At 34.6% G+C, this 27,172-nt stretch overlaps 1 protein-coding gene across 3 annotated transcripts in view; it reads left to right on the forward strand.

Annotated features, from left to right (window-relative positions):
• Positions 1–27,172, forward strand: part of CEP120 (centrosomal protein 120) — a 75,090-nt gene that overhangs the window by 19,812 nt on the left and 28,106 nt on the right. For all 3 annotated transcript variants that reach the window (XM_046667962.1, XM_046667961.1, XM_046667963.1), the window contains 11 exons: positions 1,591–1,818; positions 2,696–2,912; positions 3,901–4,078; positions 6,815–6,964; positions 7,702–7,884; positions 9,752–9,848; positions 9,950–10,102; positions 10,653–10,742; positions 19,101–19,193; positions 20,279–20,440; positions 23,856–23,978. In XM_046667962.1, the coding sequence (XP_046523918.1) occupies positions 1,591–1,818; positions 2,696–2,912; positions 3,901–4,078; positions 6,815–6,964; positions 7,702–7,884; positions 9,752–9,848; positions 9,950–10,102; positions 10,653–10,742; positions 19,101–19,193; positions 20,279–20,440; positions 23,856–23,978 (1,674 nt within the window). The remainder of the gene's footprint in view (positions 1–1,590; positions 1,819–2,695; positions 2,913–3,900; positions 4,079–6,814; positions 6,965–7,701; positions 7,885–9,751; positions 9,849–9,949; positions 10,103–10,652; positions 10,743–19,100; positions 19,194–20,278; positions 20,441–23,855; positions 23,979–27,172) is intronic.

The raw sequence follows: 27,172 nt of genomic DNA on the forward strand, positions 1-27,172 counted from the left end.
CCTAAACTCTATCTTATTTTGGTAGTAGAAGTCGTCTTTCTGCTACATCTTTTAATTTTTAGGAATTATCCTTACGTGTAAAGTAATGTAACAGCTACTTCAGAATTTTAGGAGATGCACGTCCATACCTTGTTAGTGTGGAAAGAGGTATATCAGTTATCAGTCCTTTATAAGAAACAATTGTACCTGGAGCCTAAAGCTGTGGGCGCAGGGAAGGTTTTGTTGTGGTTAGTGGAGTGAGTAGCTGTAGGTGTACTCTAGATTGCAGAATTTATACACCTTATTGCTACTAAAAGCAAAGAGAGAACACAGCTATCTAAAACCTGCCCTTGAATTGAGTATTTTTTGTAAACTAATTTTAAATTGGATTCTATTTAACAGTGAACCTTACCTAGCAAATATTGCTATTCTGTTTTTTATTACTATTGCTTTTAATCAGACTGAAATGGTATAGGGCTAGGTAGTCATTTGTTTAAAGTGATCACTCATTAGACTTTGCTTGCATTTTGGGTGGGAGGTGAGAAGAGACATTAAGAAATTTTAGTAGAGCTAAATTTTAGAGGTGGTTCTGAATCCAAGATATTTGGAAAGCTGAAGACTATAGAAAATGATGGGATGTGAGGAAAAAAGCACTTTGAATTTTGTTCTCTATTTATCATATCAGTCCTTACCAAAGGTACTGGCTTATTTATTAGTTTGATTCTCATGGACATTTAAGTCATAAAAACCTTTTCTTTCCAGTGCATTAAAAATATCACACCTAATAACATTAAGACTAAGTTATAGGTCATTGATGATATTAGAACTAAAAATATTTTCATAATGTGATTGCTTATTGTTCATATGAATATTGAGTTTGCCAAGGCTTGAATATAGTAAAGGAAAATAATAGTTATATAACAAATAGCTGGACCAGCCTGTTTTTTGTTTTTTTATTTTGTAATTGCAAAAGGTGGTAATATTGACGTTCTGAGTAGGTATCAGTGATTAACAGTATATACCACCCCAGAAGTATTCTCTTTAACCTTTTATTGTTAAGCACCCTGTTTTATGTGTAAAGTCTGAAAATTAAGAAAAGAGAGAAAGAAAGACTTAAGGTGTTTTATGGGTGAATAAAACAAAAATATTTGAGGTTCTTTAATTTCTAAATAGGGCTGGATCCACTAACTTATTTTTTAGAAATGTGTTTAATGTTGAAATGGAAATGGAAAAAAATGTTTGAGGTGTTTGTTTTCTCTTTAAATTCATATTCACGATACAATTTGCATATGTGATGTAGCATAGTAAAATATTGAAGTAACCATGGCTCACCAAAGAGACGGAATAGAGAAAAGGGTGGTAACATATGAGTATCAGTACCAAAAGGAAAAATGAAACAGAATAGCTTTCTTATTGAGTTCTTGGTAAACTTCGTGCTTCATCAACAGTTTTAACATCCTGTGGGAGACTCTATTACTTAGTCACTGCAGGTCAGTCAGGTAGCTTGCATTAAACTTTCCTTCTAGGGATCATTTTATAACTTTTTGTTTACTGTGTTTAGGAGAAAGGAGAAAATGTCAAGTGCTGTCACGATTCTCCCTTTCACCTTAGATCCATCTCTGCTGTGGAGACCAGTCACTTGGAAGTACAGAAATACCCTTAACGGGATTGCTGAAAAAAGGTGGCGCAGAAATCAACCAGCGCCCGGTCACAGTCGAGGGTGCTTTTACCCTCGACCCTCCAAACCGAGCCAAACAAAAGCTTGCTCCTATTCCTGTGGAGCTGGCCCCAACTGTGGGAGTGTCTGTGGCTCTGCAGAGAGAAGGCATAGACGCCCAGGCAAGTAGTGACCCTCCCTCCCCTCCTCCAGTTTCTCTGATGTCACTCATGGTTACTCACAAAAGTTGAGCTTCAAAAAAATTACCTAGCATTAGACAGCATGTATTACTCTTAATTAGTGGCCCTTACTACATGATACCTCCTCTCCGAAAAGACCTTTCTGAAGAGCGCTGTGACTTCCTCTTCTGTAGTTTATGAGTGACTGTATCCAGAGCCTTTTGGTGTAGTCTTCTAATGTAGTGGAAACCATTCTCTTCACCCCACCCTCAACTCATAGTCATTCACTATGGCAGAAAAGCAGCACTGGTAAAAGAGAACATTTTTAGACCTAGTTTGTGGGCATCTGCATTAATGGCATCTTTTTTGGTCGACTCAACTTAGCTGAGATAAGGTTCTTGGTTCATTAGTGCTTTATAGTCCTCATACTCTCTTTAGGCAACAGAGATGGGCATTTATTTCAAAGTATATGTTTTTTGACACAATTAACTTGTGTCCTGTTCTTTTAAAGAACTGATCTTTGTGTAGGTTATGAATTAAAGATAGAAAAACTGAAGTGAGAGTTTAAAAAATATGTATGCATATATTTTTAGAAGGTAGTAGAGCAAAAGAGAGAAACAAAATCACTTTTATTGAATATCCCTTCTTACCCATTAGGATGCGTTTTGGTACTTAGCTCTGGATATCCTATTTTCTTTCTGTTCATCTTCCTTTTTCTGGTCCTAGATGCTATAAGAAAATTTGCAAATTATGAAGAAAATAGACTAGGAATATCCAAACTGGGAAAGGAAGCTTATATTTTTTAAAAACGTCAAGTTTTTTGCTTAATTATGAAGGAAAGTTCTTTGCAAATTATACTTTACTTAAAAATTGTTTTTAGTCTTTAATTGAATTAAAGACCCAGAATGAACATGAGCCACAGCATTCAAAGAAGAAAGATTTAACCCCCATAAAGGAGAAGACACTTGCTGGGCCAAAATCACCAAGCGTGTCTCCCGTTCCACCTCACAACCAGTCACCTCCTACAAAAGATGATGCAACAGAAAGTGAAGTGGAAAGCTTACAGTATGATAAGGACATGAAACCAAATCCGAAGGGTAAGATGGTCTTTCTACAGATCTTTTAGGTATAGATTTTGCAGCCATCTAATAAATGACTATGAGAGTTTTCATGCATTCCAAGTAAAAATTGCGAGTTTTTTAAGAACCAGTGTGTGGTGATGTAAAAAAATTTAAAGTAATTGTAATCTACTTAACTTCTTTATCGAATTTGCTAAAAGGTAAGAAAATTCTTTTACTTTTGCACTACAAATTGTAGCCTCTTCAAAAGAAATTAAAGGGTATAGTTCTTTCAAATGGATTTTCAAGTACTAAACTCTCGAATATCTTGACTACATTAGAATTTTAGAGGAAAGAGCTACTAACTGCCTCTAATAATAAACTCATAATCATTTTTGATCCTAAAATTGAGAGAGTCTGAGAATGCATGTTTATCTGGCTTTATAAAATCTTTCCATTATAACTAGTTATACTTAGTAGTGTAAGTAATTGGAGTGGTGGTGGCTTTCGGAGTTAGATGTTTGGGTGTGAGTTGTAGCTCTGTCACTGAGTAGCTGGATGACTTGGGCCACTCACTAAAACATCTCTGGTCTATAACAGGATTTTTTAGACTGTCATATATGCCTAAAATAACCAAAGCTACTTTTAAAAAAGTGATGTAATTATGTCTGCACTGAGTCTGAAATGAGAACCCTTTGATTGTTACATTCAGCTGCCTCTTGGACGTAAGTTAGTGCCCGCCAGGCTGCTGTCAGGCACAGCTGCAGTGGTACCATGTGCTTTTGTGTTTTGCAATATATGTTGAGAGTAAGCTCTTTTTTTACACAATTCTGTAATGGGAATTAAAGCCTATATCATTTTGGGCTAGTCACATTAAGATGTTTGCCTCAGTCCATATGTTTATAAAACCAAATAGTCAAATTCCTTGCTTGAAGATAAATGAGATGGTATCTTTAAATTATCTCAATAACTTAAGAGAAACTGTCAGCAAATGGAATTAAAAAAAAAAATTTTATGTTTATTTTAGCCGTCAGTTCTTCTGTACCTGCTTCACTGGCCCAGCCAGTGACTACAACAAATGTTTCAGAAACAGCTTCAGGACAGAAGATTGCTGTGCCAGCAACATCGCATCATTTTTGCTTTTCAATAGACTTAAGGAGTGTCCATGACTTGGAAGTTGGTTTTCCAATCAACTGTATATTAAGGTGTGATTTGATTTTGTTTCAGAGTATTATTTTCTGAGGAGAAATGCCTTTCTTCTGTTGGGGGAGTTGCAGAGAGAGAAATGTCATGAAAAATGTTAGAACATTTAAATCAGTGGACTTAAAGGGGCTAAGGCTATGTCCTAATGAATTTGAGCTTAAAGTAGAGTGGTGTTGGTGGTATGAAAAGTAACAGTCCTACCTATTAAGGTAGAATAATTATAAATATTTATAATAATTTATTAATGCTCTTATTTAAAATGCAGTGACTTTTGCACTTAAAATGTGTTGTTTCTGGAAAAGTGCCGCAGGTCAAAATAATGGAAGTGTAGTATCTTATTTTTCTATGTAAGACTTTATTAAAATGGGAGGTTATATTCCTAACACCTATATCTTATAGCTGTGAATCTAAAACCACACTTAATGAACTGTAACTGTAATGTGTCAGTGCTTTTCAATATAAAGAATGATATATATCTGTTAAATGGCTTTACACAATAGTTTTTAATAATACTACATTTTCATAGACTTGTGCTTGAGGTAAAAATTAAATGTAATACAATAATGTGTTTTAGTTTGGAGTATTTAGTTTCTGATAAATTTCTTTGGAGCAAGCATGAGCATTTGTAATAAAGTTGCTGGTCTTGATGTGATTAAAGTGAGAAAATCTTTCTGTCCGCTTAGATTGCCATTTCCAGGAACGTCAGCAACCGCACATTGCTTCCTGCTGTTATTTGAGACATACCTACCTTTCATATACAGAAATCAATTCATACTTGCATCTAATTTTTCAATTCTTTGATTCCTTATCAAGTTGTCTCCAAAATCCTCTGAGCTCTGGTGTGAATAATGGAGAAAATCAAAGGGACACAACACTGAGTGTGATCGTGAATTCATAGAATACTCCATTGCAGCTTAAGTTCTGCATTTTGCCTCATGTTAGAGGTTGAGAATTATTACTAAAGTGTTTTTTTATTTGAAAATAAAAGGTCAAAAAAAGGTTTTCTCTGGCAGACATAGCTTTCCTCAAAGGGTTTGTATAACATCTCTTAAAATTGTTTTTAGATATAGAATTATTACCTATTCTCTGCTTCAGGTTTTTGTCTTTTTCTTCCTCTACCTACTCCTTTAGCTGAGATCTCTCAGCTGCGATCTCTCTGTAGCTGCTACTGCAGAATCTGATCTTCGGATACCTAGAGAGGATGTTGGCCAGAAGCATAGAAACAAGGGACGATCTAAAATTAGTTGCTGTGAGGGGGAAGCCTTGTACAAGCCCACTTAGAAAGCACTAATGCTAGTTCTTGCATTCCCTTCCTGCCGTAAGGGCCATTTGTTTAAGTGCCTACAGTATGCCAGCAGTGTGCCTGCTATTAGGGGTACGTGGGCTTTATAAACAAAGAGTTCAAACTAGTGAAGAAGACAGATTCAGAAATAAGTCAGTATATGAGGGAGGCTAGTAATTCAGTTGGCAAAGAAAAGGGAACAATATTCTAAACTGAGAAAATAGTTATGATCCACTTAACACTCTACATAGAACTCACTTGATGATAAGGACTACTGATTTTGTCTTTGATTCATTTTAAGTCATTATTAAAAATGCAAGCTATTTTTTTATTTGATAAACTTTATGTTATCACGCTTTGCATTGGTAGGAAATTGTAGTTTGCGACTATGTAATGGAATTTGTGAGGTAACACTGGTATTGGAAAACGTTTGTATTTGGTTTGTTTTTTAATCACTCCATCCTATAGTGGGGCGGTAGGGGGTTGAATTTCTAGGGCATGAACTCTCTGAGATGACCTGATTTCAATGGATGTGTAATTAAATAGGAATTGAGTGAATGCACAGGATTCTTCTTGTAGGGAAAGCAATTTTTATTAGTAGAGTTTAAATTCTAATTTTTGTAGTGAATAACAAGATATAAAATAAAATTTAAGTGAGCATTATAAAAATCGTTATATTTGACTTTAAATACAAAATAAGTCCAGCAGTAGTCAGGCATTCTTCCTTTTTAATCTGGTGTGGTTTCTGTGATGAAAGGAAGAAATACAGTAATATTATGTCACTCTGATTCATCTGTAGTATATTTGAGATGCCTTTGTCCTTGATTCTCTGTTCAAAGACATGGATACCATACATGCATCCTTTTGGAGTTGACTAAGGGCTTTTTAGCTCATAAAAGATCAGGACGTTATTGTATAAAGGAAAACAGGTTTAGAAATTAAATTCAGCAAGCATTTCTTGAGTGTTTACTATATAGAGGAAATTGCTTGTTTATTCCTGGGAGTGCAAAGATGAAAAAGACAGGACTTGTGCCCTTGTGGAACTCTTAAACAGATGGCAGCTTGGTCTTTGTTTAGTGGAGTCATTTTCGTTCTTAAATCTTGTCTGATTCGGAGTCTATCAGAATGACCATCTCTTCCTTATTTGGTTTCATGGCTTCAAAATACCAGAATTCTCCTCCTTCCCCAGAGTCATTGAAAGTTTACCTATGAAGCAACTTCGAGAACAAGTACTATGCAAAGAATGCATTTTCTGTATAATTTCTGTAATTTTTATATCAACATTGAAAATATTTGTGTAATTTTTAAAGTTAATGATAAGAATAAAACCATAGTGTATTTGTATCCTTTATTTATTTAAAAATTCGATTTGCTCATGATATTCATATTATACTTTTTTTAATAGACTATAAATCTTATCTGTAAATCATAAGATTTTGTTTTTCTTAAATTTTAGGTACTCATATCCATTCTTTGGAAGTGCAGCTCCTATTATGACTAATCCTCCCGTAGAAGTTCGGAAAAACATGGAAGTTTTTCTTCCCCAATCTTACTGTGCATTTGATTTTGCAACTATGCCTCATCAGCTGCAAGATACCTTCTTAAGGTAATGTATACACAACTCTTGAGAATTTGTGTCTTGTAAACAAGGAATTCCTATAGGTTTAAATTCACAGCAGTTTATACATTTGAGAGTCTAGAAACAAATATACTAATAATGTCTGTGGCATTTGTGCGTCCACCACAAAGTTTTTTGTGGTTATAAAGGCTCTTTTCAGATTTTCATATCTTACTTGCTTGAGTTTGGTTATTAGAACTTTGTTAAAACAATCTATGAGTAATGAAGAAGCTTTGAAAAGTAGTCTTGCCTTTTCCTAATACAATATGTGAGGATAAATGCTAAATATTTAGTTTTTGTTATTGATTCTTTGAATGACTGCAGTGTATTATTTTCTTTTTCTATTTTTTCATCTGTATAAAATGGACATTGTTAATCCAGCTATCTGAAATGAATTTGTGAATAAAAAATGAAATTTGTGAAAATCTTTTTGCTTTCTCAGAGTATCACAGTTCAAATTTGTATATTATTTTAAAAGGAAGAATGAAGAGTAACTACAAATTGACCATCTGTGGGAATAATAGTGTTTAAAGTGTTTTCTTTATTGCATGGAAAGAGGTGTAGAAAATGTAATAGTATTTCCTATTTGTTACCTGTGGAATTGAGCCTTCACATTCCAGGTAACAAAAACATTGTTCACTACAGAAGGGAATTCAAAGATTATACTCTAGAAAAGACTTAGATCAGAACTGATAGATATGAATACATATTTTTCTCTTCCATAGGATTCCATTGCTGGTTGAATTATGGCACAAGGATAAAATGAGTAAAGATTTACTTCTGGGAATTGCCAGAATCCAGCTTTCTAACATCTTGTCTTCAGAAAAAACTCGCTTTTTAGGTTCTAATGGTGAACAGTGTTGGCGTCAGACTTACAGTGAAAGTGTGCCTGTTATCGCAGCACAAGGGTAATGCATTTCTCATAATGGGTCTGAGCTTTGCTTTTTGTTCTGATTAGCTAGCTACAACCTTATCCTTTCGTATCATCTCTTTCTGATCTTTCTTTGACCTGTAGGGGCTATATCGTAGTTTGTTCTTTAGCTTTTTGATAACCACTATACTCGTAAAGTGAGGAATGTATGCCACTATAATACTGTAATACTCACAGACTGTTGAGTAAATATTTCCCTCCCCTCTCTTTAGCCTGACAATTTTAAATTCAGGATCTCTTTTTTTATTTAGTAACTTAATGTCAAATTTATAATGTATTTTTACATTATTTTGCATTGGGAATGACCGTATCTGTTTTTCTACTTAAAAAATATCTCAACTTTTGCCTCAGATCTAAACTCTGAGAATGTTACAAATGTTTGGCACTTTAAAAAATGACTTTTTTTGCCCTAAAATTGAGTTCACGTATTTTAGACAAAATAATGTATTTATTGAATGATCTTTTTAACTTTAACAATAGAAATTTAAATTCAATTTGACTATATATCACATGCCTTTATTTTTAAAATGTAGTAAGAATGTAGAAGGAAATCAGGCTTGGTAAAATGCTGAGATCTAAAAGTATTGTTGAAATTTCTTACCTTACTCTTTCCCATCCGTGGCCACTTCCAGAGAGTCAAGGGTTTAGTAACAACTTTCTCACTTAGAAGAGTTGGGACGAGGTGTTTTAGAGAATCAGATATTCTAGTTAACTGAAAAAAATTTTTTCGCAGCTCCTGTTATTGAAAATCTCTCTTAAAAATTAGCATTTGTTTCTGTCATCATAAGTAGAACATAATGAAAATAATCATTGCTAGTTGAAGTTATTTTAATGCTTTTTGTATGTTACAAATACTAACTTTTATTGCCCTGCTCTGTAGACAGAGAAGTTTTAGGAGATTTACCTAAGTGAAAACTTTGGAAATAGTAGTGTTTCACTTTACTATATTAATTTCTTCTAAAATCTGTGAGATTAGAAGAAGAAAATGTAGAACTTGGTGAATTGAGTTCTAATTGTGTGGAACCCATTCATTAAAGTTTTGTTTGACCAAGAGTTTATGGAATATATTTGATTTAGACAAAGCCATGGTTTTTTTGTTGCTAAGATTTTATTTTTCTCTAACATTTTGTTATTATTTATTTAATGATAAATGCTACATGCAGTTCTATGATACAGAGAAGTACTCATTATGATAAAAATAACAATTATTCTACTTTAGAAATTACCCTTAGGCAATGCTCATATCCAGTAAAAGATTTATGTAAGAGTGTGTTCATCCCAGAAAAAGTAGAAAAAGTATTTAGAATAACCTATCTACATTCAAGAATAGGGAGGTTAAATTTTTTATTTTACCACATAAATTCTTTAGTATGTTTTACAGGCATTAAAAATTACATTTTGAATTAATGTTTATGACGTGAGAAAATGCTCCTGATGTACATAGGAAAAAAAGGACAAAACTGTGTAATCGTAACATGCATGAGTGCCTGTCTATCAACATATACATAAAACAGAGATGAAGGAAATAATCTAAACTTTAGTAGTAATTTCCTGTGGGCTGTGAGATTTAAAATTTCTCCTTTATACTTTTCAATTTTTATAAATGATCTACAGCTGTTGGTATTTTATATTAAATGTAGGTGTGTACTTAATAGAGTGTTTGTGATGAAATAAAATCATGTGTTGGAAGGTATTGAAGCCTATAGAGGCTGCTGCAGTTTCACCAGCAAGTGTCAGGTGCAAGGAATGTTGCCTACTCAATGCTATAGCGTTGGGGAAATAAAAGGAAAAATAATATAAAAGTGTTGTCATGAATTTTAAGATATTTATGATTTCATTTATAGGTCAAATAACAGGATAATAGATCTTTCTTACACAGTGACTCTGGAAGACTATGGACTAGTTAAAATGCGTGAGATTTTTGTCTCTGACTCATCTCAGGTAAATATCATTGAATATTATTAAACAGTTCTTATTAAAATGGATCTGTTGTGTGCATGTGTATGTTTGTTTCAATATGCTTTTTTGAATTCATATCTCAGGGTGTATCTGCTATAGAACAGAAGCTGTCTTCTCTTCCTCCAGCACCTTGTCCTTCAGAAATCCAGACAGAGCCTCGTGAAACCTTAGAATACAAAGCAGCACTTGAGCTAGAAATGTGGAAAGAGATGCAAGAAGACATTTTTGAAAATCAGGTTACTTTTAAAATGTTACTTAAAATCTCTGTTTTTGTCTACTTAGTATATTTTTCCTTCTCCGTAGTAGGCTTTTCTATGTTCCATGAGTACCCCATCTAGTCCTTTTGAATATCAAGAATGCCTTACGCTTAAAGAAAAACTGAGAATAAAAAAATACTCAATGTGATAGATTTGCAGGAACCACTCAGAAGGATTCCCCTAAACTTTGTCCATGATTCTTGGGCAAAATTAGGAATGAAGGTTAGAGTTCAGAGGTTAAGAACTTGAAGATTTCTTTTAATTTCAGGTCCTCATTTAGCATTCCCTCTGGAATCTGGAATCATCAGTCTCTAAACCAGAGAGTTAGAAAACAGAAGTTACCATCAGCTTTATATTCTCCTGAATTATACTTATATGGGTATTTCTTGCTTCAGGCAACCTCTGTTTTTTTTCAAGAATGAAATAGAATGCCTGAAAGAAACATATCAGTGATCAGTATTAATTTTTTAGCTGAAAACAACTGATTTGTTTATTTAAAATATTTAGGATTTTTTCATGACTTTTGCAGCTAAAGCAGAAAGAACTGGCTCATATGCAAGCTCTTGCAGAAGAATGGAAAAAAAGGGATCGAGAGAGAGAATCACTAGTAAAGAAAAAGGTAATTACTTGCATAGAATTTGAAGGAAGAAAGGAAGAATATTAGTGATAGTTTCTTTTATATGCATTAAAGAAAGTCTCTTGAAGGAATAACTCATTATAGTGGTTGTCTGTTGGCCTGGATAAAGTGAAGGGATGGGTCAGGGGTAGAAGAAGGGATTTTCATTGTAAGGTGTTTTGTGCTTTTTGGATTTGGAACCCTGCAAATGTGTTACCTGTTCAAAAATTGTATAACTATGAAAAATGAATACTCTAGAGAAAAAGAAAATAGCACATTTAAGTATATATAAAAATGACAATCTGTAAGTTAATAAAAAGCATCAAAAACTTTTAAGCTGTTTTTAAGAAATGAATCATAAAATAAATCACATCTTTAAAAATGATAGCATGAGACCATCTGATCTTAATCTTATTCTGGAAAGCCAAAATCTAATATCTATCTAGTTACACTCAAGTTATTGAATAAAATAGCTGTGACAATTAGGCTTATTTCAAATATTCCAAATGTAAGTCTTTAAAATACTCTGGTATTAGTGGTTAATGAAGTGTCTGTAAAAGGGAAAAGATAACCCATGGCAGGGTGGTTTGCTCCACTGGGCCAAGAGATAGAAGTAGGGTATGGACTAGAAAACTCTTTAAAGTTATTTTCAGGTCTCTGACTTTAGACCATTTACATTTAATGTAATTATTGATGTGCTTGGGTTTAAATCCGTTATCTTGCTCTTGGTTTTCTATTTATCCCATGTATTCTTTGTTCCTTTTTTCTCTCTTTTTCTTCTTTCTTTTGGATTCATTGACTTTATGATTCCATTTTGTTTCTACTATTGCCTTATTAGCTATGCCTCTGTTTGATTGTTTAACTGTTTGCTCTAGGGTTTACAATATACATCCTCAACTTATACAGTATACCTTCAAATGATCTTATTCTATTTCATGTATAGTATAAGAACTTTACAACAGTGTACATCCATTTCTTCCCTTCCATCCCTTGTGGTGTTATTGTCATATATTTTGCTTCCTACATATGTTACAAACCCCATAACATTGTTATTTTTGCTTTAAACATTTACTTTTAAAAGAAATTAAACTTTGAGGCAATAATGTTTTTTATATTAACTATATATATACATTTCTTGTAGTATGGGCCTGCTGTAAATGCTGTCAGCTTTTGTTTGAGAAAGTCTTTATCTTGCCTTCATTATTTAAAAAGATATTTTTACCAGGTATAGAATTCTTGATTGACTGTTTTTTCTTTCAAATCCATTTGTATTTTGACTTGTATTCCTGATGGAAAATCTGCTGTCATTGGTGTCTTTGGTCCTCTATGTGTAATAATGTGTCTTTTTTTTTCCCTCTCACTGCTTTTAAGATTTTTTTATCACTGGTTTTCAGCTGTATCATGGACCTTGTTCTGTGTGTGTGTGTGTGTGTGTGTGTGTGTGTGTGTGTGTGTGTGTGTTTGTCATACTTGGATTCTTTGAGCTTCTTTGATTGTAGTTTTTTTGTTTGTTTTTCTTTTAGTCTTCATCAAGCTTGGAACATTTTGGGCTTTTGTTTCTCAAACATTTTTCCTCTCTTTTCTCATTCTTAGATTCCAATTTATATGTATGTTAGACTGTTTGATATTGTCCCATAGGTAACTGTATTATTTGTCTTTTTTTTTCCTCTCAATGCTTCATTTTGGATATTTTCTATTGCTGTGACTTCAGCTTCACTGATCTTTCCTTCTGAAGGGTCTAATTAGCCATTAATCCCACCCAGCATAATATTTCATACACTGTATTTTTCATCCCTGGAAGGTTCATTTGGGTTTTTTTTTAAAAAAACATATTCTACTTTTCATCATGTTTGTGTTTTCCATTATGTTCTTGAATATCTTGAATATATTTATGCTAGTTCCAACATGAATATTATTTTGAGGTCAGTTTTTGTTGTTTTTTTTTCTCCTGGTTATAGGTTACATCATTCTACTGCTTTGCATGCCTGATTTTTTTATTAGATGCCAGAAATTGTGAATTTTACCTTCTTGATTGCTAGATTTTGTTATATTTCTTTAAAGAGTGTTGGATTTTGTTCTGGTATATAGTTAAGTTACTTGGGATGAGTTTGATCCTTTTAAGCTATGTTAGACTGAGTCTAGAGCATCCTTTAGTGTTGGGCTATTTAGCAATATTCTCCTGACGACTCTACCTGCTTCCTAGTTCATCAGAAGATCCCTCCACTCTGGCTGGTAGGAATCTGTACTATTCTCAGACCTGTCTGAGTTCTGGGAGTTGTTCAGCCTTTTTCTTTCCATTCGTAATTTCTCCAGCCTCATAGAGTTTCACCTCAGGCATACATAGATCAGTATTCAGCCACAGATTTGAGGATACTATTATGCAGATCTCCACTGCTCACTCTCTATGCATCTCCCTCCTCTCCTCACAAATTTTATTTGCCTCAGCCTCTCCAGTCTGTTTCTTCAACTCAGCAAGATCGCTAGGCTCTGTTTTGGTTCCCCTTCCCTGAGCTACAGTCTGGAAACTGCACCCAGGCAGTAAGCTAAAGTTGTTGTAGGACTTGGCTCATTTGTTTTTTCTGTCAGGGATCACAGTTCTGTGCTGTTGTTGTCCAGTGTCTGAAAACAGTTGTTTCATTTATGTTATTCACTATGTGTTTATAGAGGAGAGCAGTTAGTCTTGTTATAGGTGGAAGCAGAAGTCCCCTGGGCCTTTGACTTTAAAATAGCTGTTTCAACTTTGTCCAACTTAATTCTCAAGCATTAAAAACTTGAAAGACCAGTGTGCTTTAAAAAAGCTAAAAGAAGAAAAATATAACATGACTACTCCAAAGCCTCTATTCTTAAGTGTTCAAATAACCAAAATTATAATAACTAGAAGCCTTCACATGTATTTAAACGTTATACTAGCTTTACTTAAAAGTGACTAATATAAAAGTTATATTTACAGTTCTCAAGTATCATATATTAATTGAATCTGAGTGAGCTAGAAAATATTTTAATCTTTTATTTAGCTTTTAAAATAAGATTAGTTTATCCTTGAACCATTTTTTCATGCCATTGAAGAGTTTTTGTTGAGGTTTGCAAAATTCAAATCATGAAAAGTTAATAAAATTACTAGAATTGTGACAAATACAACTTATGCCATAATTGAACTTTTTATTGCCCCAAAAAAAGAAAAAAATCAGTTTAAGTGTAATGAGTTGAAAAACAAACCTCATCAAATAAATTTTTGTTGGTTGTCATTTTGGTAGTAATCATCTCTCCAGTTGAAAATTTTTAGTTGGTTTCCATGTTTACAACTTCTTCCACCATTTCAGCTCAAATTGACAAGATCCTGAGTAGTTGAAAATAACTCCAGTCAGAAAATGGAATATGATGCTTATCTACTTGGCTGAACTGTTTATTTGAATTAGTCATGTCAAAAAGGTAGATTTGAGTTTGCCATTTTCTTTCAACCTAAGTACATTTTGAGAGTAACAACTCGTTTATCTTAATGTATCCTATCTTGAAAGAATATTGTGAACTAAGATGTGCTAATGTGTGATGGGGTTTTAAAAATTTTATAAGCCACTGTAAAATTGAGTCATTGGGAAGAAAAAAAGCAGTTTTTCCTCAATATGATGAAATTTTTTAGAGCTGAGTGCTGTGAGAATCTCACAGTGTTTTTTATGTGTATAATGTATGAGGCTTTTCTGCTAATTTATTCTTGTTTTATTCATCTAAAGCTTTTTTAAAATAATGTGTGATTTCTTCAATACTTTGAAAGTTACCTGAAGGAGTCTGTGTAATACTGGTGGAACATTATGCAATCATTTTATTTTTATTTCTGCTATTCTGCACAAAATAATGAACTAATCGTAAATTAAAGCTTATCTACTTATTATGAGGAGCTTTGTCCTACCTTCAAAAAAGATATTAACTAGTTAATAGCCTATCACTTCAAGGTGAAATGGTGAACTAGTCTATAGAGTAGATAAATTATGTCAAGTTAGAACTGAAATGAATTTCGTAATAGTAAATGAATACTTCATGCATATGATCTGCACTGAAAGTTATATATGTATCTCATTGTGACTGATTTGGTTTTTTAATCTATCAGGCTTATTGGGTCCCCTTTTGAGACCATTTTGGAGGGATTATTCTGTGTCCTGAAAAAGAGCAGATTGTTTTTGTGTAAATTTTTCTGTTTGATAAAATCATGCATCCTCTTGAGTTATACATAAATTTTTTCCCAAATAAATGAAGCCTTGGTTAACTTTGAAGTGGATATTATTATAACATTCATTTGGGGCCTCTGGGGTGGAGTGTAATATTTACAACTATACCAAACCTTTATTTCCAGAAACCAGTGTATTGGTAATTTTTTTCTCCTTTTACGGTTTGCTTTTTATAATGACCTGGTTGTATGGATGATCCTGCTAAACCCAATGATTGTTAACTAATGAATTTATCTTAAACTCATTTATGATTACAACATTCTGATCCTGTTCTGCCTTCTGAATAGCTGAGATAAAGTTTATTCTATCTTCCTTATGACTTCCCTTCAGAAAGCTGAACATAGCTGTCATGTACCCACAAAGAATGAAGACATCAGTTCTATATAAGGGAGCATGAAGAAGTGTTTCATAGATAAGACCATGCTTTCACTTTGGTAAAGATTAGAAGGTATTGCCAGGTGGACCCAAAGTTTGAAATAGGCTAGACATGAAGAAAATTGTATGTAGCTTGGTGTGAGAAGAGGGGAGGAGAGGGTGTGCCTCACGAAATAAGATAGGAGAGGTCAACAGAATGTGACTGCTTTTGTATTCCATTTTGAGGAGTTTAGACTTGATCCTGTAGACTTTCTCAGCTAGGGTTTCCTGAGAGAATTAAGCCTTACTGCCCAAAGGCATCCGTTGTTGGTAGTAGATGAACTCCCTTCTATGCATCAACAGTAGTAGAGTTATGTACCATTTTAGGAGAAGATAGAGAAAATAATCACTCATATTATTTTACATTTTCTGTGGTTCAGATGATAAACCCTGCTTGGAGAACGATAGAAACTTGAGAAACTATTTTTTTAATGAAGATTTTTATATAAGGGAATAAGGAAATCAGATTTTCATTTTAGAATAATTATTCTGATGGCAGTATAGTGGGTGGAGTAGAGGAATGTGAAACTAAAGTCAGGGAGACCAGGAAAGCAATAATATGTATAAAGAAAACGATGGCTGAAAACTAACAGTAGTGATAAGATCATGGAGAAAAGGGGAGTGGGTGCTAAAGAAATGATCTTAAGGAGGTTTAAGATCTCAAGCCTTAATGGACCTTCAGTGCTACCCTATGACCCTACTGCTTTCCCTAATCAATTAATCCTCATACTCTCCAGAATAATTCATTCACACTGTTTTTCTCTTATCAAATGATTCTCCCTCATCCTCACTCAATTTGCTTTCTCCCTTTCTAAAACATTTCCTCTGCTTGACTTTCTTTACTATACTATCCTGGTCTTCTACTATCTTTGCTGGTCTCTCCTTCCCAGTTTTCATACTAGATTCTTCTCTTTATCCCAACCTCTACTGGCTTTATTGGCTTTCCCCAAGGGCCAGAATTTGAATATCTTTTCACATTTGCTCTTTGGGTGATCTCATCTGTTCTCTTGCCTTTATATACAAGTGATATATAGATTGTAAACACACACACACACACACATATATATAAAATATCTGTCTACTTCCTCTTCCCTGGACTCTTCACTTGGCTGTTCACCTGCCTATACTACACTGCCAATTGGCTGTCTAATATGCTTCTCAAATGTAATTTGTATAAAAAGAAACTGTCTCCATCCTACATACATTTGCTCCTATTGATTCCCCATCTTAATAAATAGCAATACCTTTTACTTGGTTGTTCAGGCTGTAAGCTAAGTCGTCCTTTACTGTTTCATTCCACATTCTAGTTCATTAGTAAATCCTCTGGGCTCCACATTCAGAATGTATCCTGGAAACTAACCACTTTCAACCACTTCCATTGCTACTTCACCAGTTTAAGCAATCATGATCTCTCTCCTAGATTACTGCTGTTACTTCTTAACTTGGTATCCCTTCCTTCATTCCTGGCCCCTGTAGCTTATTATATCCATATCAGCCAAGAGTGAGGCTTTTAAAATATAAGTCAGATTATGTACTCCTCTGCTCAAAACCCATCATACTGCTCATCATATTTAGAATAAAACTTGAAGTTCTTACTGGACCTACAAGGCCTTAAAATGATCTGTCCCCTACCTTCCTCTATGACCTCATTTTCTGTCAGACTTCTGTTTACACAGCCTGTTCCAAACCACACTGGCCTCCTTGTAGTTCCTCAAACGTACTAGGCTACTTCCCTCCTCAGGATATATAGAAGGCTCTTCTTTCAGAGATAGTTTCTGATCTCTGATCTCTGCTCAGAATAATCTGAGTGAGGCCTTCTCTGATCACTGTATCCAAAGTAGTGCCCTCTTCCCCCACCCCCAGGCACTAACTGTCCCCTCATTCTGCTTTATTTTCTTCATAGCATTTACCTGTTATTGCATTAAATACCCAATTCTTTGTTTATAGTCTATCGTCCCTCAGAATATAGGTTCCACAGGACTTTGTTTTGCCCAGGGTCAGCTAAGTATACAATAAATATTTGTGAAAACCAGAAGGATTGTTACTTCAGGTTTTTATACATTTTTGAGTTCGAGATATGTGGGGAATATTGGCATATTCAGCAGGTATTTGGGTTTATAGGTCTGAAACTCTGGAGGGAGGTTTGACCTTGCAATATAAATTTGGGAGTTCTTAGTATATGTGATAGTAGGTAGATGAGATCACCCAAGGAGCTCATATAGTATGACAAGAAAAGACATCCTTAGACAGAGCTCTCGGAACACAGGTGTTTGGGTTGGCAGAGGAGGAAGAACACACAGTTTGAATATCCCTCACCATCCTGTTTGCCTGTCTCTTTCTGTAAGACTTTTTTATGTGTAGCCCTCAGAATTTGACACATTTATATTAGTGATTTGGTAAAGGAAGGAAGGCATGCTTAACATATCTTTAGATGAACCAAAACTAGATGGTAGCATTAACAATTTATAAATAATTTTGATCGGTTGCTATGCTGGGCTTAAATCATGAAAGTGAAGTTTAACAAGGTCAAATGTCAAATTCTGTTGTCAGGTTAAAACAGTCACTTGGGCAATGGGTATGGTTATCCCAGGTTTAAAAATAAAAACCTTAGAGATTTTCTTTGACATAACAGTGTGACTAGGATTCTGAAGTAGCAAATGTAATTTTAGACTAATTTAAAAGATATGTGGTGCCCTAGTCTTTGGCAGTACATATTCTTTGGTCCCTGTACTGATGAAGTCACATCTGGGTACCATATTTTTGGAAGAAGTTAGTCTAGAATCTAGACTCTAGATTAAATCTGAGATAAGATATAGAAATCTTAATGTGTGAATAATAGTTGAAACTTACATTTATCTTGGAGAAGAAAAAAGACTAGAAGAAGATATAATGGCTATCACCAGACTCAAATATGTGAAGATACATTTTTTTTTCTTTGTCCAAGGAGTAGCAATAGTATTAAAGGGTGGGCTACTAAGGAGCATCAAACCAGGGCTTTCTCAGCAGTAGGGAAGAGACAGTCAGGATGGGGCCTGGGACCTGGAGGCTAGTTGGTGAAGAGGACGGAAAAATTGGTTCAGAAAGTCCTGGTAAGAGTGATCAGTCTAAACTGAAAGATAGAAGACTATGGAAGTCCTACATCCTGTACAGGCTGAGCAGGTAGACCTCTTATCCTGAATGAGACATCCTTACAGACAGATCAGAGCAGGACTGCTGATAGAAATTGGGGTACTGGGCTAAGGGCCCAAGCAGGGACTCTGGCTTCGGAAGCAATGAAGGACTCAGTTATTGGAACTGTAATAAAGGGTCAGATCTGAGCCAATATGAGGACTGACTTGAAACTGACTAGCTGATCTAGCAACAAGATTAGTTCCAGGGAAAGAGCATAAGTGACGAAAAGGGATTGAGAGGAGTACTGGAGTATTGAGCAAAGCAGATTTTAAGGAGCTAGGTTTTGACTCAACACAAGATTTTCCTAGTAATCTAACCACCCAGTGGGACAATGGGCTTCCTCAGGAGACTGAATATTACTAGAGATAGCCAAGCAGAAGCTGGACAGTCTTTCTTCCTGAGAATACAGTAGAAAGAACTTCTGCTTTGAATTGGTGGGTGTAATTCTTATTTGCAGATCCTCTGTTTCAGTGAAATTATAATATATGCATTTTTGAATTTGTGTGTTGTGAATTTGAGGCAAAGATAAGGTAACTTTTCTTTTGTTATTTTTTAGGTAGCTGAATATACTATTCTAGAAGGAAAACTTCAAAAAACCCTAATTGACTTAGAGAAGCGAGAGCAGCAGCTTGTCATTGCAGAATCAGAGGTACTGTATTCATCTATCATGTATCTTCATTTCACAGAATCCATATCTTAAGTTCATACCATTCATTTCTTTTTCCTTTGTTCTTATATTAAATATATTTCATGGAAATTCTTTCAGACATTATGGAGAAAACTGCTGTTCAGCTGAAAAAAGTGTATTTTCTATGTTAGAATGTGAGAAAGAGGTAGGATAGTGTTTGTTATTTGAAATGGCTATTATGCAACCAGCTTTGGCTGACTTCTGTGATAGTGGAGATTATTGCTTAACTTTCCCATTATGTGAAAGGAATGGATAGTTGCACTACTTAGAGAAAAGAGAAAAAGTAGCACAGGCTCAGGGGCCTAGAATCCTGATTTTGTTTTCAGTAAGAAGGACATATTCCTTTTTCTTGCCCATTAAAGATTAGATTCCAAAAACAGATGAAAACTTATGTTAGTAATATGCCTAGTTAGCATTTTTTGTTAAGTCTTTTGAAATTTTACCCTGAATACTTTTTAAAATTACTATAAAGTTCATTTCAAAATAGGATTTCTTCCACATTAAATTTGTATGTCCCTTCCATTTCAAAATAATCAGAATTTCTGCCACATTAAATTTATATATCCCTTCCCTACTCAAATGCGTTTCTAAAAAAATTTTCTCAGCGTATCACCCTACCCTTTTCTTTATGCATTTTCTGGCATTTCTAAATTGATTTAGATGTTTAAACTTAAATATAATGGATATTTGTTCCTAATAGTAAGACTCTGTCATCTTCTATGTGATTAGGCAGAACATAAGAAGTTTCTAAAATTTGCTTATGTAATAAAATTGGTTTTATTCAAACCGGAATTTTAAGTGATTAGGGCCTTTTCAAATGAATTTATAGAAGTTGTATATGGATTTTTGTATATTCTTTGTATTTGGAATTAAATGATGATGGATTAAAATTTATAATTCAGTGTACTTAAATGTTTAGTAACTGAAAGAGATATGGAAACTTGTAAATATTCTGAACATTTGACTGTGTATGAGAATAATAGAATACTGAACAGTATAATACAAATAGTAATAGGCCAACCTCTTAAAAATGCACTTGTTTTAAGCTTCAAAGAGAAAGAAAGGAGCTAAAATCAGAACGTGAGCGGAACCTGCAAGAACTTCAGGACTCTATTCGCAGGGCCAAAGAAGATTGTGTTCACCAAGTAGACCTAGAAAGGTTAAAGATCAAGCAGCTAGAAGAGGAAAAACACCGACTTCACCAGCAGGTTAGAAAAAATACCTGTCATCTCTTTACACTTCTGGAAATAATAGTGATAGTTCACTAAAAAGTTCTAAAAATTCTCAGTAATTTGGACTATTAATCATATTTATTGCACTGAGATTCAAATATACTTTAAGTTGGATCTTGTCCTAATCAAAGCTAACACTATATTGGAATAATTTTCCTTCCCTTATAATTATTTACGTGAGATTGTACTGTATTTCAGATAACTCTCAACTTAAAATCCTTTTCTGATAAATCTTTTAGTAAACATAGATATATTTCTTGTATCACTGGACTAAATTCCTTTAAGAACCAAATTTCATGAGAGAATTGTCTATGCTTCCCTCCATTTCCTCACCTTACACTCACCTCACAACCATTCCCACTCTGCTTTTGTCCCCATTACTCCCGCTTGCCCCAGTTGTTGGAGAAGCTGCCAATGGCTAAGTCACCGAGTTCACTGGGTGTTTTTCATTTCTCATCTTACTCAAACTTATTGTACTTGTTTTTCTATATTCTCTTCTCTCAACTTCTGTAACACCACTCTCCTTGTTTTCCTCTGCTTTTCTGGCCGTCCCTGAGGCTCTTTTGCAGGCTTATTTTCCTTTAGCCATTAAATGTTAGACTTCCTCCAAGCTCCAGACTTACTCTGTACTAAACAGTCTCATTCATGCCCATGACTTCACATTTATATCCCAGACCTTTCCTTTGCACTCTAGACCCCTGTATCTAATTACCTTTTTGACGCCTCTACTTGGATGTCTTAAAGGCATTTACAACCCAACATGATCCTCCTATTCATACCTGACCTTCCTGTAAGTGTTTTTTATTTCAGTAATGGACCCCTCTAATCTGTTTGTCCTGCTGCAGCCAGAGTGATGTTTTTGAAATTTGGGAATCATGACTCCCTCCTCTAAAACCTTTCAATGTCGCCTTAGTGCTCATAGGCTAAAGATCGAATCATTACCTTGCCCTACAAGCCTCTGCATAGTTTGGACCCAGCCTACCTCTCACACCTCATCTCCCAGTCTTTCACCTCTGCTGTATACTCTCCACCCATGCTGGTTTTCCTTCAGATCTGCAAGCATACCGTGCTTGCTTCACCCATAGGATCTTTGTGTGTGCTACTTTTTCTGGGCCTAGTGAACTATACTTATCCTTGAGTTTTCGGCTGAAGCATCACTTACCCCAAGAAATATTCCCTGACTCCTCCCCAAGTCTAGGTCAAGTTTTTTTTTATATGTTTTCATGGGATAGTATTCTCCTATTCTTTTTCTTTATGATATGTCATAGCAGTTTGTTTTTATTTCTTTGAGTGATAATTTGATCAGTGTCAGATTGTTAGCTCCATAAAACTGTTTTCATTTATATCTGTGTGCCTGGACCCTAGCCAGTCTTCAACATATAATAGGGTTTTAATAAATATTTGTTGAAAAAAAGAAGGATCAAGCTATTAAAAATTAAGCCTATCTTTCTTGAAAAATTTCAGTGTAGGTTAGATATGTATGGTGAATGCCTCCAAAGTCTTCAGTAAATTCTAGCATGAAGAATAGTTTCCACAGCAGTTCAGGGTCAGTTAAGGCACATTATTTAGGTGGTTGGCAGTATGAATTTGATTGTTATTATAGAGGTCTCATTTAAAATATGGAAAATAAAGTTGTAGAAGTGGCAGTTGTGATGGGAATCACCAGTAATGGCTTTTCTTCTTCCACTTAGAAAGATTCAGCCGTCTAGAACAAAGACTTCCAACATCACCAGGGCAGCTCTTAGAAAAATCCCCTCTCTCTGTCCCCAGCCTCAGCTTACGTCTTTGTGGGAAGAACCTTTGTAGGAAGAACTGGTATTTTGGAAAAATTACCCAGGGCATTGCTAAAACATAATCTAAGACCTGGAACAAAAACTGTGGTGGTGTGGGGACAGTGGAAGTTTCTGGGATACCCAAATTGCTAAGCCTGTGACTATAAACATTTCACATTTTCTGTGTAAGAAAACTTTTAAGGTCCTTCCTCTGAACCAGGCTACAGGTACTGTACACACGTGTCTAAGTAGACAGGTAGAAGGGACAGATAGACATACCATCAGGGAAAACTGATAAAGAGAAAGTATCTATATTCAAATATGTTAAAGCAGTTACCAGAACTCAAAAAATAAGCATAGCTGATGGCCACTTAGCAAAAGAGAAAGAGCCCAGTATGCCTAATAACTTTACAGCCTGATTGTAACTATAATACTTGTTCATAATAATTTCCCTGAATGGTGGAAAAAATACCAAATGTTAAGTTTATCAGCTTTTGTTTAAAACGGAAAAGAGAGAGAGATTGTTTAGACAGGTTTCTACTCAACTTTAAAAATAAAAGTTTGGATGTTCAAAGAGGTAGTTTAGTTGTATAGAATGTTTTTATGCTTGAGATATGGAATACCTCATTGCCTAAAGATGTTAGATAAATCCTGATTAGAATTATTTGTATTTATTGGCATAAAACAAGAATTTATTATTATTGATAATTTAAGTTCCATTTTTGCCACAAATTTTCTCAGTATTTCAAATTTAGTTAAGTCTTATGTCTTAGTAAAGAGGTAATTGGTTTATCTAAGTGATGCATAGTCATATTGGTATGTTTTTGGAGAGCATCTTTAACAGTACTTGTTTGCATTTGATAAAAAAAAATTCCAGATTTGAAAAGAACATCTTTATATTTTCCCCTTTTTTTTGGTACTTTGAAACTATTTTAATGGAAATTATAGAGTGTGTAGTCATAGCAGTCTGTCTCTATTTTTTTGTTTTTAATTTGAGCAAGTGTTGCCTGCTTTCATTAGAGCGTTATTCTAGGGGATGAAAAGATCTGAATTCTCTTCGTGCCTCTGCTGCTGACTAACTCACTAGCTATTTGGCAGTGCCTCAGTTATTTACCTCTTTGACCCTCAATTTTCTTACCTATAAATATGAAGAGATTGGGCCAAATCATCTTTAAATTGTCTTAAGTTGTAATAGTATTTGAATTATGAAACTCATACAGTATCAAATTATAAGAATAAATACTGCATTAAAATGAAAAGTTTTTATTGCTAATAATCTGATATATCTATAATGCTCTATCCTTTCTTGTATATGACATCTTAAGAAAAGTATAAAGTATTATATTGCGAGGTGACTTTTTCATTTACCATCTAAAATTTAACAGAAATGTTCTCATGATACTGATTTTATAAGAAATTTCATACTCTTAAATTAAAATTTTTTGTGTATTATCAGTTCATTTGCTAAACTTTTAGGATTTCCTCATTTACTTTATGTATTTTCTAATTTTTCTGCTATGAGCATGCTTTAGAATAAGAAAAAATTGACTCTTGAATTCTGTAATATTAAATTTTGCATACTATTGTTTTAAAATGGCTATAATTTTTTTTTAACACAGCTTAATGATGCTGAAAATAAGTATAAAATTTTAGAAAAAGAGTTCCAGCAGTTCAAGGATCAGCAAAGCAACAAACCAGAAATCCGTCTACAATCTGAAATAAATCTTCTCACCTTGGAAAAGGTAAGACCCGTGTCAGTTGACCCATGTCAATTTGTGGCAACTTAACTAGTCTTTTTTTTTTTTTTTTTTGTGATTTTTCTCATTTTTATTTGTTGAAAAAAACACCAGATAAGAATGATTAGCAAAGGAAGAAATGAACAATTAATGTTATTTTTCTTTAACATAGTGACTCAAATGAAACATAAGAAGAAGCAAATTTTAAAGTTTTTTTTATTTGAGCACAAATTTGGGTAATGTCCACAAATAATGTGCTTTCTTTTTCTGCTTTAAATTCTTGTTGCCCCATGCCTCCTGGAATTTAAGGCTGAAGTATTTCAGCTGATTAGGTAACTGCTTAAGAGAATCCTTAAAATTTCAAACCAGCCTCAGACCGCTTTGGAATGCCTGCTCATGGTATGCCAGCTAAGAGAAAGAGGCTCTTGCCAAAACCAGCACCAATTTAATGACCTGGAACTGACATTGACAGTGATTGTTCCATCATTTCTCTTGCCGCAGGTCAGAAGACAATGTCAATTTTTTTTTTTTTTTTAATTAATGTTATGATAGATTACAACCTTGTGAGATTTCAGTTGTACATTTTTGTTAGTCATGTTGTGGGTACACCACTTCCCCCTCTGTGCCCTCCCCCCACCCCCCCTTTTCCCTGGTAACCACCGATCAGATCTCCTTATCAATATACTAACTTCCACCTATGAGTGGAGTCATATAGAGTTCGTCTTTCTCTGACTGGCTTATTTCACTTAACATAATACCCTCGAGGTCCATCCACGTTGTTGTGAATGGGCCAATTTTGTCTTTTTTTATGGCTGAGTAGTATTCCATTGTGTATATATACCACATCTTCTTTATCCAATCATCAGTTTCTGGGCATGTAGGCTGGTTCCACATCTTGGCTATTGTAAATAATGCTGTGATGAACATAGGGGTGCAACGGACTCTTGAGATTTCTGATATCAGGTTCTTAGGATAGATACCCAGTAATGGGATGGCTGGGTCATAGGGTATTTCTATTTTTAACTTTTTGAGAAATCTCCATACTGTTTTCCGTAGTGGCTGTACCAGTTTGCATTCCCACCAACAGTGTATGAGGGTTCCTTTTTCTCCACATCCTCTCCAACATTTGTCACTCTTGGTTTTGGATGTTTTTGCCAATCTAATGGGTGTAAGGTGATATCTTAGTGTAGTTTTGATTTGCATTTCCCTGATAATTAGTGATGATGAACATCTTTTCATGTGTCTATTGGCCATATTCATATCTTCTTTTGAGAAATGTCTGTTCATGTCCTCTGCCCATTTTTTGATTGGGTTGTTTGTTTTTTTGTTGCTAATCAGTGTGAGTTCTTTGTATATTATGGAGATTAACCCTGTGTCAGATAAGTGGCTTGTAAATATTTTTTCCCAATTAGTGAGCTGTTTTTTTGTTTCAATCCTGTTTTCCCTTGCCTTGAAGAAGCTCTTTAGTCTGATGAGGTCCCATTTGTTTATTCTTTCTATTGTTTCCCTCAACTGAGGAGTTACAGTGTCCGAAAAGATTCTTTTGAAACTGATGTCAAAGAGTGTACTGCCTATATTCTCTTCCAAAAGACTTATTGTCTCAGGCCTAATCTTTAGGTCTTTGATCCATTTTGAGTTTATTTTGGTGTGTGGTGAAAAAGAATGGTCAATTTTCAATCTTTTGCATGTGGCTGTCCAGTTTTCCCAGCACCATTTGTTGAAGAGACTTTCTTTTCTCCATTGTAGGCCCTCTGCTCCTTTGTCGAAGATTAGCTGTCCATAGATGTGTGGTTTTATCTCTGGGCTTTCAATTCTGTTCCATTGATCTGTGGACCTGTTTTTTGTACCAGTACCATGCTGTTTTGATCACTGTAGCTTTGTAGTATGTTTTGAAATCGGGGATTGTGATTCCGCCGGCTTTGTTTTTGCTCAGGATTGCTTTAGCAATTCACGGTCTTTTGTTGCCCCATATGAATTTTAGGATTGTTTGTTCAATTTCTGTGAAGAATGTTCTTGGGATTCTGATTGGGATAGCATTGAATCTGTATATTGCTTTAGGTAGTATGGACATTTTAACTATGTTTATTCTTCCAATCCATGTGCAAGGAATGTCTTTCCATCTCTTTATGTCATCATCAATTTCTTTCAAGAAAGTCTTGTAGTTTTCATTGTATAGATCCTTCACTTCCTTGGTTAAGTTTATCCCAGGGTATTTTATTCTTTTTGTTGCGATTGTGAATGGGATTGAGTTCTTGAGTTCTTTTTCTGTTAGTTCATTGTTAGTGTATAGAAATGCTACTGATTTATGCACGTTAATTTTATACCCTGCTACTTTGCTGTAGTTGTTGATTATTTCTAATAGTTTTTCTATGGATTCTTTGGGGTTTTCTATATATAGGATCATGTCGTCTGCAAACAGCGAGAGTTTTACTTCTTCGTTACCTATTTGGATTCCTTTTATTTCTTTTTCCTGCCGAATTGCTCTGGCCAGCACCTCCAGTACTATGTTGAATAGGAGTGGCGAAAGTGGGCACCCTTGTCTTGTTCCTGTCCTCAGAGGGATGGCTTTCAGTTTTTCCCCATTGAGTATGATGTTGGCTGTGGGTCTATCATATATGGCCTTTATTATGTTGAGGTACTTTCCTTCTATACCCATTTTACTGAGGGTTTTTATCATAAATGGGTGTTGGATCTTGTCAAATGCTTTCTCTGCATCTATTGAGATGATCATGTGGTTTTTGTTTTTCATTTTGTTGATGTAGTGTATCACGTTGATTGACTTGCGGATGTTGAACCATCCCTGTGTCCCTGGTATAAATCCCACTTGATCATGGTGTATAATCTTTTTGATGTATTGCTGTATTCGGTTTGCCAAAATTTTGTTGAGGATTTTTGCATCTATGTTCATCAGTGATATCGGCCTGTAGTTCTCCTTCTTTGTGTTGTCCTTGTCAGGTTTGGGGATCAGAGTGATGTTGGCTTCATAGAATGTGTTAGGGAGTTCTCCATCTTTGTCAATTTTCTGGAACAGTTTGAGGACAATAGGTATTAAGTCTTCTTTGAATGTTTGGTAGAATTCTCCAGAGAAGCCGTCTGGTCCTGGACTCTTATTTTTGGGGAGGTTTTTGGTTACCGTTTCTATTTCCTTACTTGTGATTGGCCTATTCAGATTCTCCATTTCTTCCTGATTCAGTTTGGGG

This window comes from Equus quagga, chromosome 7 (genome assembly GCF_021613505.1).
Source record: "Equus quagga isolate Etosha38 chromosome 7, UCLA_HA_Equagga_1.0, whole genome shotgun sequence".
Classification (NCBI taxonomy): domain Eukaryota; kingdom Metazoa; phylum Chordata; class Mammalia; order Perissodactyla; family Equidae; genus Equus; species Equus quagga.